This window comes from Balaenoptera ricei, chromosome 11 (genome assembly GCF_028023285.1).
Source record: "Balaenoptera ricei isolate mBalRic1 chromosome 11, mBalRic1.hap2, whole genome shotgun sequence".
In the NCBI taxonomy this organism is placed as follows: Eukaryota; Metazoa; Chordata; class Mammalia; order Artiodactyla; family Balaenopteridae; genus Balaenoptera; species Balaenoptera ricei.
This window is the reverse complement of record NC_082649.1, coordinates 20815199-20830015: the sequence shown is the minus strand read 5'-3', so window position 1 is coordinate 20830015 and position 14817 is coordinate 20815199. Positions and strand designations below refer to the sequence as shown.

The window sequence follows — 14817 nt, the reverse complement described above, 5'->3', positions numbered from 1 at the left end:
ACTGCTGGCTGGGCTCTCATGAGCCAAGTTTAAGCTCGATGATGCATGTCGCCGAGGCTTTAGAGGATGGAGAAGATTAGCTCCTCTTAAAAATCTTCAGGGAACAAGAAAAATCGATGTAGTTAAAGCTATATATTCTCTTCTCCTCGGCACCACTACCTCTAACCTCATCGTTCCCTGCCACTCCAAATTACAGTGTAATTACATTTTTAACATGTCAGCTCACAGGCCATTGAGAGATCCCATGAGAAATGTATAACAAAGCCTTCTTCAACCTGTGCCATCTTTTTGGCCCACTGATACCTAAACTAGAATAAATTTTAAGAATACACTTAAATAAAATTTTGGAAGCTATAAGTAATAACTGAATGGGCATTTTTCCAAGTACTTCTTAATTCCTATTCTCCTCCAGAGACTAGCTGGATGGATCCAGGATGATCGCTGTCATCCTCATACGTGAATGCTTATTCAGCAACAACAGGGTACCTGGCCCTACGTTTAATTCTGATAGAGCCATAATTCGTTAGTTAGAATCAATTAATTCATTAATCAGTTACAGCATTCAAGTTGCTTATAAATCTACCTTGAAGCTCCTGGGCAGACCCTAAGCGGTCTAGTGAGGTAGCAGAATATATAGGAACAGAGAGGCTGGTCTACAGTGAAGACAGAATAGCATGCTGGATGACTCCTAAGAAGCCTCAATATGATGTATATGCGTCTCTATTTCTCAGTACATGAGGGTCTAAAGGTCATGTGATATAACATGTATCATACCACTGGGCATGTCTCTGAAGAAGAGCAGATCCCAGGCAAATCAGAGGGTGAGGACATAAGTAAGGTCTCTGTGATGAGAACAATGACAAGGGCACAGCCCTGTCCCTAGATCTGCACCTTCTTCTAAATCCGTCTCCTCTGTGCGATGATGGGGTCACACAGAGATTACTGTTTCTTCCATCTCTGCGCTCCAGATGATAAAGCTGCCAAAACCATGTTTGGTCCTCCCTGTTACTAGACCTGCAACATTAACATCAGTACCACACACACGACCCAGATCTCCCACTTTGTATCTGAGCTGGTCCTAGAAAACGGTAGTTACAAACCCCTGGGTGCAAAAAGACAATGAACTGGGCGAGTAAACTGAAAGAAACAGATGGACTTGCATAGGAATCCAGACAGGATTTAGCCCTGGATTGGAGTAGGTAACACAGAGCAAAATTGGGTGCCGTTACAGCAATAATTGCCAACTTGAGTATGGGGAAGAAAGTATTTGAGTAATCTGATAGACTCTTAACACATTATTGACTAGGGGATTTTTGCAGAAACTAACACCTGTGGCTGTTAATACATCTCTGGTCAAAAATGTGTTAAAAATTAATCCACTCAGCCTCCCAGGATTCTGATCTGCTATCTTAGAGCAGTTCAGTTTCCCTTGAAAAACCTTCACTCTGAGCCACTGGTTTGACTGCGGAGTATCAGGTCATATGGTGTGAACAAGACAGAGAGAGCCCAGCCCCCATGGAACTTCCATCCTGGGAGCACTAATGATTTCAAGGACCCTTAAGTCATCTACCTCTGATGACTAAATGCAATGGGGAGAAAGAATGGAATGAAAAATAAAGCTTTGAATGAGGGACAATCAGGAGAGCTTTCAGACTGACTATATGAAATGCGTACAGCTTTCTAGAAGGAAGTCTGCTGAAATGATCAGGTTCAGGGACGTCAACATATAAATGCATGCAGAATCTCATTTTAATTGTAAACAAAATTGCTTATTTGTATCTGAATTATGATCAAATAGAGATACATGGGAGCCAACTGCCACAGTGGGAAAATTCATCAGTACATATGAGAACTATTGCCCCTATTTTCTAACAAACTCCAGCTCAACACACGGCCCATTTAATCTCCCATCTTGCACCTCTAATTCCTCTGTTCTCTTCTCCCTAACTCATACCCAAATGAGAAAAATACAAACATAGCGTGTTGTAAAACCTCTCAAATGACCCCCATAACACTCAAATTCTGCCATTATGAATCCTTCCAAACTACTGTGCCATTTAAGTACAGACTGTTCCTTCATGGGTAAGCATGCTCATTCTAATACAGAGAAATGTTCAGCCAATATAATTTGTTGCAACTTGATTAGAAAAATACTATTAATACAGGCCATCTAACAGGACTGGGGGTAGCCTCTTTACACAGACGCTGGCTTCAATTTTAACAGTAAGAACCATGGGAAAAAATTAAATCCTCAAGAAGAGGAGATAAACTTTAAAGATTTGGATTATTAAGATAGAGATCTGAAAAAAGCCAAATACTTAGGCATTAGCAGGAGAGATGACATCTAGAGCAGTGGTCCCCATTCTTATTAATCAAGCCCACTACAGTAAAAAAGTTTTCAGTACTCTAATTTTTTAACATTCAATTATATACTAAATATATCATTGTCATTATTTATTATAAAACTAAGATAGAAATCTTAAAAGGAGTCAACAATAAAAATAAATAGAAGTTCTAATGTTTTTTGTAGCTCATCTTGCATTTTCCTTTGGTTACATACATCCCACATAAGAAGCCACTGATCTACAGCAAGAGTCAGCAAGCTACAGCCCACAACATACATATGTATTTTTTTTAACAATTCTTTTTAAGGATTTACTTATTATTTATTTATTTCTGGCTGCGCTGTGTCTCTTAGTAGCGGCACGTGGGATCTTCGTTGAAGCACACAGGCTCTTTGTCGCAGCACGCGGGCTTCCTCTCTAGTTGAGGCGCCTGCGGACTCAATAGCTGTGGCGCGCAGGCTTAGTTGCCCTGTGGCATGTGGGATCTTAGTTCTCTGACTAGGGATCGAACCCGTGTCCCCTGCATTTGAAGGCGAATTCTTTACCACTGGACCACCACGGAAGTCCCCACAACATATATTTTTGCAAATAAAGTTTCACTGAAACACAGTCACACTCATTCAGTTACATACTGTCTAGAAGTGCTTACAAGCTACAGCAGCAGTGATGCATAACTGTAACAGTGACTGTCTCATAAAGCCTGAGATATTTACTATCTGGCCCTTTAAAGAAAAGATTTCCAACTTCTGATCTAGAGTCTCAGCAATGAAAAAGTCCTTCTAGCCCTTAATGAAGTAAGAAAAGCAGATGACGATGACCCACCCCATTAATGTGGCGTTCACTGATGAAATAAAAATTCTCCAGCTAAGAAATCAGGAAAAATCTACTCATGGGAAAATTCTAAGTTTTGACACAGTTTCTCAATTTTGGATAGTACTCTACATATTTCAAGTAACTGTATTTAGTAGCTTCTCTAGATGTAGTTTAATCACCAAATTAAGCACAGGGGATAAACTGGAAAGTTTAGCACTGATGCCACACATAATCTATTAACAGTGTAAAAATCATGAAGAGTATACGAAGGAAAGCTGGAGAAACACCTCAGGCTGCCCTACATGTCTTCACTCCTATAGACCAGCTGTTCTCCAAGTATGGTCCATGGACCCCTGGGGGACCCTGAGACTCACTTAGAGGTTCACAAGTTCAAAACAATTTTCATACTAATACTAAAACAAATTTGTCCTTTCTATCATGTTGACATTGCATGGATGGTGCAAAAGCAATGGTGGCGAAAACTGCTGGTGCCTTAGCACAAACCAAGGCAGTAGCATCAAACCGTGCTAGTCATCACTGTATTCTTTACCACCACACAAACAAACGACAATTTCATTTAAGAATGTCCTTGATGGGACTTCCCTGGTGGTCCAGGGGCTAAGACGCTGCGTTCCCAATGCAGGGGCCAGGGTTTGATCCCTGGTCAGGGAACTAGACCCCACATGCCACAATTAGGAGTTTGCATGCCACAACTAAAGATCCCACATGCCGCAACAGAAGATCCCACACATGGCAACAAAGATCCGGTGCAGTCAAAATAAATAAATAAATAAATAAATTTTTTTTTAAAGAGAAGAAAAAAGAAATCAAAGTGATCTGCCAGACTGGTGGAGTTTCAAGATGGCAGAAGAGTAAGACGCAGAGATCACCTTCCTCCCCACAAATACATCAGAAATACATCTACACGTGGAACAACTCCTACAGAACACCTACTAAACGCTGGCAGAAGACCTCAGACCTCCCAAAAAGCAAGAAACTCCCCACGTACCTGGGTAGGGTAAAAGAAAAAAGAAAAAACAGAGACAAAGAATAGGGACTTTTTTTAATCTTTCCTTGGGTACATGCCTGTGTTGGGTTAACAGTGTACTTAATAAATAATTTAGTGTTGAAAAAAAAAAAAAAAAAAGAATACGGACGGGACCTGCACCAGTGGGAGGGAGCTGTGAAGAAGGAAAGGTTTCCACACACTAGGAGCCCCTTCGCAGGCGGAGACTGCGGGTGGCGGAGGGGGGAGCGTCGGAGCCACGGAGGAGAGTGCAGCCACAGGGGTGCGGAGAGCAGAGTGCAGAGATCCCCGCACAGAGGATCAGTGCCGACCGGCACTCACCAGCCCGAGGGGCCTTTCTGCTCACCCGCCGGGGCGGGGGGTGCTTGGAGCTGAGGCTCGGCCTTCGGTCGGATCGCAGGGAGAGGACTGGGGTTGGCGGCGTGAACACAGCCTGAAGGGGTTAGTGCACCACAGCTAGCCGGGAGGGAGTCGGGGAAAAACTCTGCAGCTGCCGAACAGGCAAGAGACTTTTTCTTGCCTCTTTGTATCCTAGTGCGCGAGGAGAGGGGATTAAGAGCACTGCTTAAAGGAGCTCCAGAGACGGGCGCCAGCCGCGGCTATCAGCGTGGACCCCAGAGACGGGCATGGGACGCTAAGGCTGCTGCTGCCGCCACCAAGAAGCCTGTGTGCGAGCACAGGTCACTCTCCACACCGCCCCTCCCGGGAGCCTGTGCAGCGCGCCACTGCCAGGGTCCCGTGATCCAGGGACGACTTCCCCGGGAGAACACACGGAGCCTCAGGCTGGTGCAATGTCACGCCGGCCTCTGCTGCCGCAGGCTCGCCCCGCATCCGTACCCTCCTTCCCCCCAGCCTGAGTGAGCCAGAGCCCCCGAAGCAGCTGCTCCTTTAACCACGTCCTGTGTGAGCGAAGAACGGATGCCCTCAGGCGACCTACACGCAGAGGCGTGTCCAAATCCAAAGCTGAATCCCGGGAGCTGTGCGAACAAAGAAGAGAAAGGGAAATTTCTCCCAGCAGCCTCAGAAGCAGCGGATTAAAGCTCCACAATCAACTTGATGTACCCTGCATCTGTGGAATACCTGAATAGACAACAAATCATCCCAAATTGAGGAGGTGGACTTTGGGAGCAACAATATATATATTTTTTCCCATTTTTCTCTTTTTGTGAGTGTGTGTGTGCATGCTTCTGTGTGTGATTTTGTCTGTATAGGTTTGATTTTACCATTTGTCCTAGGGTTCTGTCTGTCCGCTTTTTTTTTTTTTACTTAAAAAAATTTTTTTTCATAATAATTATTTTTTATTTTAATAACTTTTTTATTTTATATTATTTTATCTTCTTCTTTCTTTCTTTCTTTTTTTTCTCCCTTTTATTCTGAGCCATGTGTAGGACAGGCTCTTGGTGCTCCAGCCAGGCATCAGGGCTGTGCTACTGAGGTGGGAGAGCCAAGCTCAGGACACTGGTCCACAAGAGACCTCCCAGCTCCACATAATATCAAACGGCAAAAATCTCGCAGAGATCTCCATCTCAATGCCAAGACCCAGCTCCACTCAATGACCAGCAAGCTACAGTGCAGGACACCCTATCCCAAACAACTAGCAAGACAAGAACATGACCCCATCCATTAGCACAGAGGCAGCCTAAAATCATAATAAGGCCACAGACACCCCAAAACACACCACCAGACGTGGACCTGCCCACCAGAAAGACAAGATCCAGCCTCATCCACCAGAACACAGGCACTAGTCCCCTCCACCAAGAAGCCTACACAACCCACTGAACCAACCTTAGCCACTGGGGACAGACACCAAAAACAACGGAAACTACGAACCTGTAGCCTGCAAAAAGGAGACCCCAAACACAGTAAGTTAAGCAAAATGAGAAGACAGAGAAACACACAGCAGATGAAGGAGCAAGGCAAAAACCCAGCAGACCTAACAAATGAAGAGGAAATAGGCAGTATACCTGAAAAAGAATTCAGAATAATGATAGTAAAGGTGATCCAAAATCTTGGAAATAGAATGGAGAAAATACAAGAAACGTTTAACAAGGACCTAGAAGAACTAAAGAGCAAACAAACAATGATGCACAACACAATAAACGAAATTAACAATTCTCTAGAAGGGATCAATAGCAGAATAACTGAGGCAGAAGAACGAATAAGTGACCTGGAAGATAAAATAGTGGAAATAACTACTGCAGAGCAGAATAAAGAAAAAAGAATGAAAAGAATAGAGGACAGTCTCAGAGACCTCTGGGACAACATTAAACGCACCAACTTTCGAATTATAGGGGTAGCAGAAGAAGAAGAGAAGAAGAAAGGGACTGAGAAAATATTTGAGGAGATTATAGTTGAAAACTTCCCTAATATGGGAAACGAAACAGTTAATCAAGTCCAAGAAGCGCAGTGCGTCCCATACAGGATAAATCCAAGGAGAAACACGCCAAGACACATATTAATCCAACTATCAAAAATTAAACACAAAGAAAAAATATTAAAAGCAGCAAGGGAAAAACAACAAATAACATACGAGGGAATCCCCATAAGGTTAACAGCTGATCTTTCAGCAGAAACTCTGAAAGCCAGAAGGGAGTGGCAGGACATATTTAAAGTGATGAAAGGGGAAAACCTACAAGCAAGATTACTCTACCCAGCAAGGATCTCATTCAGATTTGTCAGAGAAATTCAAACCTTAACAGACAAGCAAAAGCTAAGAGAATTCAGCACCACCAAACCAGCTTTACAAAAAATGTTAAAGGAACTTCTCTAGGCAGGAAACAAAAGGGAAGGAAAAGAACTACAATAATAAACCCAAAACAATTAATAAAATGGTAATAGGAACATACATATCAATAATTACCTTAAATGGAAACAGATTAAATGCTCCAACCAAAAGACATAGACTGGCTGAATGGATAAAAAACAAGACCCATATATATGCTGTCTACAAGAGACCCACTTCAGACCTAGGGACACATACAGACTGAAAGTGAGGGGATGGAAAAAGATATTCCATGCAAATGGAAATCAAAAGAAAGCTGGAGTAGCAATTCTCATATCAGACAAAATAGACTTTAAAACAAAGACTATTACAAGAGACAAAGAAGGACACTACATAATGATCAAGGGATCGATCCAAGAAGAAGATATTAACAATTGTAAATATTTATGCACCCAACATAGGAGCACCTCAATACATAAGGCATATACTAGCAGCCATAAAAGGGGAAATCGACAGTAACACAATCATAGTAGGGGACTTTAACACCCCACTTTCACCAATGGACAGATCATCCAAAATGAAAATAAATAAGGAAACACAAGCTTTAAATGATACATTAAACAAGATGGACTTAATTGATATTTATAGGACATTCCATCCAAACACAACAGAATACACATTCTTCTCAAGTGCTCATAGAACATTCTCCAGGATAGATCATATCTTGGGTCACAAATCAAGCCTTGGTAAATTTAAGAAAATTTAAATCATACCAAGTATGTTTCCAACCACAACACTATGAGCCTAGATATCAATTACAGGAAAAAGATCTGTAAGAAATACAAACACATGGAGGCTAAACAACACACTACTTAATAACCAAGAGATCACTGAAGAAATCAAAGAAGAAATCAAAAAATACCTAGAAACAAATGACAATGAAAACACAACTACCCAATACCTATGGGATGCAGCAAAAGCAGTTCTAAGAGGGAAGTTTATAGCTATACAAGCCTACCTTAAGAAACAAGAAACATCTCAAATAAACAACCTAACCTTACACCTAAAGCAATTAGAGAAAAGAATAAAAAAACCCCAAAATTAGCAGAAGGAAAGAAATCATAAAGATCAGATCAGAAATAAATGAAAAAGAAATCAAGGAAAGGACAGCAAAGATCAATAAAACTAAAAGCTGGTTCTTTGAGAAGATAAACAAAATTGATAAACCATTAGCCAGACTTATCAAGAAAAAAAGGGAGAAGACTCAAATCAACAGAATTAGAAATAAAAAAGAAAAAGTAACAACTGACACTGCAGAAATACAAAGGATCATGAGAGATTATTACAAGCAACTATATGTCAATAAAATGGACAACCCAGAAGAAATGGACAAATTCTTAGAAATGCACAACCTTCTGAGACTGAACCAGGAAGAAATAGAAAATATGAACAGACCAATCACAAGCACTGAAATGGAAACTGTGATTAAAAATCTTCCAACAAACAAAAGCCCAGGACCAGATGGCTTCACAGGCGAATTCTATCAAACATTTAGAGAAGAGCTAACACCTATCCTTCTCAAACTCTTCCAAAATATAGCAGAGAGAGGAACACTCCCAAACTCATTCTACGAGGCCACCATCACTCTGATACCAAAACCAGACAAAGATGTCACAAAAAAGAAAACTACAGGCCAATATCACTGATGAACATAGATGCAAAAATCATCAACAAAATACTAGCAAACAGAATCCAACAGCACATTAAAAGGATCATACGTTATGATCAAGTGGCGTTTATCCCATGAATGCAAGGATTTTTCAGTATACACAAATCAATCAACGTGATACACCATATTAACAAATTGAAGGAGAAAAACCATATGATCCTCTCAATAGATGCAGAGAAAGCTTTCGACAATATTCAACACCTATTTATGATTAAAACCCTCCAGAAAGTAGGCACAGAGGGAACTTTCCTCAGCAAAATAAAGGCCATATATGACAAACCCACAGCCAACATCATCCTCAATGGTGAAAAACTGAAACCATTTCCACTAAGATCAGGAACAAGACAAGGTTGTCCACTCTCACCACTATTATTCAACATAGTTTTGGAAGTTTTAGCCACAGCAATCAGAGAAGAAAAAGAAATAAAAGGAATCCAAATCGGAAAAGAAGAAGTAAAGCTGTCACTGTTTGCAGATGACATGATACTATACATAGAGAATCCTAAAGATGCTACCAGAAAACTACTAGAGCTAATCAATGAATTTGGTAAAGTAGCAGGATACAAAATTAATGCACAGAAATCTCTTACATTCCTATACACTAATGATGAAAAATCTGTAAGTGAAATTAAGAAAACACTCCCATTTACCACTGCAACAAAAAGAATAAAATATCTAGGAATAAACCTACCTAAGGAGCCAAAAGACCTGTATGAAGAAACTGTAAGACACTGATGAAAGAAATTAAAGATGATACAAACGGATGGAGAGATATACCATGTTCTTGGATTGGAAGAATCAGCACTGTGAAAATGACTATACTACCCAAAGCAATCTACAGATTCAATGCAATCCCTATCAAACTACCACTGGCATTTTTCACAGAACTAGAACAAAAAATTTCACAGTTTGTATGGAAATACAAAAGACCCCGAATAGCCAAAGCAATCTTGAAAAAGAAAAACAGAGCTTGAGGAATCAGGCTCCCTGGCTTCAGACTATACTACAAAGCTACAGTAATCAAGACAGTATGGTACGGACACAAAAACAGAAATATAGATCAATGGAACAGGATAGAAAGCCCAGAGATACACCCATGCACCTATGATCACCTTATTTTTGATAAAGGAGGCCTGACTATACAACGGAGAAAAGACAGCCTCTTCAATAAGTGGTGCTGGGAAAACTGGACAGCTACATGTAAAAGAATGAAATTAGAACACTCCCTAACACAATACACAAAATTAAACTCAAAATAGATTACAGACATAAATGTAAGGCCAGACACTATCAAACTCTTAGAGGAAAACATAGGCAGAACACTCTATGACATAAATCACAGCAAGATCCTTTTTGACCCACCTCCTAGAGAAATGGAACTACAAACAAAAATATACAAATGGGACCTAATGAAACTTAAAAGCTTTTGCACAGCAAAGGAAACCATAAACAAGACCAAAAGACAACCCTCAGAATGAGAGAAAATATTTGCAAATGAAGCAACTGACAAAGGATTAATCTCCAAAACATACAAGCAACTCATGCAGCTCAATATCAAAAAAACAAACAACCCAATCCAAAAATGGGCAGAAGACCTAAACAGACATTTCTCCAAAGAAGATATACAGATTGCCAACAAACACATGAAAGAATGCTCAACATCACTAATCATTAGAGAAATGCAAATCAAAACTACAATTAGATATCATCTCACACTGGTCAGAATGGCCATCATCAAAAAATCTACAAACAATAAATACTGGAGAGGGTGCGGAGAAAAGGGAACCCTCTTGCACTGTTGGTGGGAATGTAAATTGATACAGCCACTATGGAGAACAGTATGGAGGTTCCTTAAAAAACTAAAAATAGAACTACCATACGACCCAGCAATCCCACTACTGGGCATATACCCTGAGAAAACCATAATTCAAAAAGAGTCATGTACCACAATGTTCATTGCAGTTCTATTTACAATAGCCAGGGCATGGAAGCAACCTAAGTGTCCATCATCGGATGAATGGATAAAGAAGATGTGGTACATATATACAATGTAATATTACCCAGCCATAAAAAGGAATGAAACTGAGTTATTTGTAGTGAGGTGAATGGACCTAGAGACTGTCATACAGAGTGAAGCAAGTCAGAAAGAGAAAAACAAATACCGTATGCTAACACATATATATGGAATCTAAAAAAAAGAAAATGGTCAGAAGAACCTAGGGGCAAGATGGGAATAAAGATGCAGACCTACTAGAGAATAGACTTGAGGATACGGGGAGGGGGAAGGGTAAGCTGGGACAAAGTGAGAGAGTGGCCTGGACATATATACACTACCAAAATAGCTAGCTAGCGGGAAGCAGCCGCATAGCACAGGGAGATCAGCTCGGTGCTTTGTGACCACCTAGAGGGGTGGGATAGGGAGTGTGGGAGGAAGGGAGATGCAAGAGGGAAGAGATATGGGGACATACGTATATGTATAACTGATTCACTTTGTTATAAAGCAGAAACTGACACAGCATTGTAAGGCAATTATACTCTAATAAAGATGTTAAGGAAAAAAAAAAAAAGTTTATCTGCCAAATCGGTAAACTGATGCCACTTTTCTTGCTGACTGATTTTTGTTTTGGAAAATAGTTATTTTTTATAAAAATGGTATCTATGTTAGCATGCAATAGGTTTACTAATATTATTTTTAAAGGACTTAATAAACTTTTTATTTTAGTTTTAATTTCCAGTATGATAAATACCAAAAGATAAAACCCACATAAACAATGCAAACATTTTTAAGAATATAAAGAGATCCTGGGACCAAAAACATCAAGACTGGATACTGTAGGCCTACCTACTCCTATCTTATTCTACATACAATTTTCTGTTTTTATTGAAAAATACTTACAAAATAAAATATCTCCCCTTTATGTTTCTCAGTTCACTTTTTCATGAGCTACACAGGAAACATCTTGCCTAAATGGGAGTATGACTTTCCCTCAAATATAGGAAGAGGGAGAACGGCTCTAAGCAAGAGAAAACTGCCTGTTCCACAGAAAGGAATCAAATCTGAGCTTGAGAACTGGGGGCTTTAGGCTTTAGCCACATCTACAGACACAGCTGAGCCTGCTTCACCGTCCACCGTAGACCCAGGCTGTGCACAGAGGCCACATCCATCCAGCACACTTTTTCTTTGCTCAATTCAGTTGGCCAGAACTCTTTGGGGACTCTGCTACAACTCTGGACTCCCTTCCAGGTAAGTGGAAAAATAATTTGACAAGATATTTTGGGGGCAAGATGCTGGTGCTAAAAAGAGGCAACCATCCTCTCCTCTTTACAATTCCAATCGTCCAAATGGCATGAAAGGTACAGCTGGAATCTCAGATTTCTCTCTGTGCATTCCAAACAGAGAGAAAAGATTTCTCAAGCTGGGATTCACTGCGATGGAGCTATCATATCTGCCCACCTAAAATAAGTAGCAGCATCTCCAGGGTTGAGGAGACAGGCGGGGATAGATGACTAGAAAGACTTGCCAGGGGCAGGGGGAGTGGGGTGACAGGGGAGTTCCAACGCTCAGCTTTGTCAGGGATCAGAATCACTTTGCTAGGTCTGCTCTTACAGAGAGAAGGGGAACGGAATGAAGTTTCTTCTCCGGGGCCTGATCACACAGGCCACAGCCCTAAATATAGTAAAGTTGACATCTTAAAACCTAGAAGTCTCTCAAATAACTTGTAACAGGTTTCATCGTTTTATTATCACTATCATAAGGTAGATATTGGCAAACTGATTTCCACCAATATATGCATATAAACCCTAGCCATCCCCAATAAAGGAATTGTAAACTCAAAGTCATTTGTTAGGATTTTAGCATAAAGTTCCCTTATAGAAAAATGTTCTAAATGGCAATTAGACAAAATAATACTGTATTTTATATACAGGGTAGATTAAATAGATTTGTGGGCTGGCATAAGAACCTAAGAATTAAATTGTTTCCACAGTTTATAAGTGTAAATCCTGGACTTGAGGTATACTCACGAACCACCATCCCAAACCAGTCGTAGTGATAAACACACTGGAAACTCTTACTTAAAAGGCAAAATCCAGAGATTCTTAGGTTCTTTGATTCCCCTTATAAAAAAAGGATTCTCTGGAGATAATGTACACCTGTAAGTACCGACAGACAAGGGCAGCTCTGAAAGCAAAATCAGAAGTGAAAGAAAGGAAAGAAAGAAGCTTACCTGTGGTCAAGATGACTGAAGTCTTGTAAATTCAATTCCCTGGTGTCTTGTGTCAGATAAATTGTATCCACATCCTATTTGAAACATAATTCAGTCATATAAACAGTCCCCATAGAGGATCAGGGAAGCAAGAGAGATGCAAAGAAAATCAGACAATGACACAGGCAGATTTTTATGTAATCTGAGGAAGGAAGATTTTAAGCAAGCAATGAATGGTGGGGGCAAAAAGAGAGAGACAGAGAAATAAGCCAGTCAAATACTGGAATATTCTCCAGGTGTGTGTGTGTGAGAAAGTGTGTGTGTGCATGCATACAGATACACTTACCCATTGTACTTCTTCCCTGTATGAAAATCCAAGCCAGTCACAAACACAGGCATACATCTGAGAAAATCCACCTGAATTATACAATAGAAATGTGACAGGTTTTCGACTAAATGTTTTTTAAGTTAAAATTTAAAAGCTTAAATATGGCCGATGTTCACAATGCTGATTATTCTCTCCTTTTGGGAAAACAGCAAAGATTCTCCCCCCTGTTCTACAGTAAGTACATAGCCGGATGCAATATAGCTTAAATATAGGATGTTTGTCCACCAATCTAAAGTCTGTGCAGTGCTAATTACACCTTAAAAGTAATTGTACCTTTACAGTAGCACACTAGGAATAGACTTAGCTTCCTGGCAAAACGGCAGCCATCCAGCCATTTATTTTTTGGTTTTAAAATGCATGCTCACCACAGGGGCCCTGCTCGGCCACAGTCTGGCTGTCCCACAGAGCCTGGAGACTGGCCAATCGCTCAGATGGCTCCACGCAGACTTTTTTCATGATTCTCCTGTAAGATCAACAAAAACAACGATACATTTCAAAAATCAAGTTTTCTGAAGTGCACTCAGAAATCTATTTTGTGATACACCATTTTTTTTTTTTTTTTAAAACAAAGATGGGTTTCGAGACTTCCCTGGTGGTCCAGTGGTAAAGAATCCGCCTTCCAATGCAGGGGATGCGGCTTCCATCCCTGGTCGGGGAACTAAGATCCCACATGCCGCGGGGCAACTAAGCCTGTGCGCCGCAACTACTGAGCTCACACACCTCAACTAGAGAGCCCGCGTGCCGCAAACTACAGAGCCCATGTGCTCTGGAACCCGCACACCACAACTAGAGAGAAGCCCAGGCGCTGCAACAAAAGATCCCGCATGCCTCAACGAAGATCCCGTGTGCCGCAACTAAGACCCGACGCAGCCAAAAAAAAAAAAAAAAAGATGGGTATCACTTCAATTTTGGTAAATATAATTTCATTTTTTGAGTACCAGGAGCTGGAGAGCTATAGGAACTTAATAATAAAGCCCTTTATTTAACGCCCATTTGTAGCTAAAGGTATCTAACAATATAAATATTCTCCGTGTTTAGTTCTTTCACAACATTAGATTTTATTAGAATAGTTAGAAAATGGTGTGTTGCACTTAATAAATTATCTAATTTATCTAATAATAATTTACTAGATTATGTGTACACTAAATATAAATTACTAATTTTCAAGGAATTAAAGTACAAATCTCCTCTTCTGTCCTTCCATAGTACAAACAGTACAAATGTCCATCAAGAAACTGGGCATTTCATATTGGAAGAGCTGTCCCTTTTACTCTCTCTTCCCCTGGACTACACCTCCTACGGAGCCTGTGCTTTCCAGAGACTGAACACAGTTCAAATCAGTTAGCAAATAACGTGTAGTAGGGAGGGGATGACAGAGGAATCTAGGAGCTAAGTGGGAACCAGGTCACAGTGAGCCTCAGAGGTCAAAGGAAGGGGTTGGGATTTTATTCTCAGGGCAACGAGGAGCCACAGAAAGGCTACACAGGGAGTATGAGATGATCAGATAGCACTGTAAACAAACATCTACAGGGGTGGGGGATAAGCCTGCGGCAAACTTGGGAAATAAAGAGATAAAATAGCTTGAGAA

General features: G+C 40.6%; 1 protein-coding gene across 5 annotated transcripts in view; it reads right to left on the bottom strand.

Moving 5' to 3' along the window:
* The window catches only part of CARMIL1 (capping protein regulator and myosin 1 linker 1), a 319730-nt gene that overhangs the window by 158403 nt on the left and 146510 nt on the right, over positions 1-14817 (bottom strand). For all 5 annotated transcript variants that reach the window (XM_059938045.1, XM_059938046.1, XM_059938048.1 and 2 more), the window contains 3 exons: positions 13595-13692; positions 13188-13258; positions 12863-12936 (listed from right to left, as the gene is read on the bottom strand). In XM_059938045.1, coding sequence (XP_059794028.1) covers positions 12863-12936; positions 13188-13258; positions 13595-13692 — 243 coding nt within the window. The remainder of the gene's footprint in view (positions 1-12862; positions 12937-13187; positions 13259-13594; positions 13693-14817) is intronic.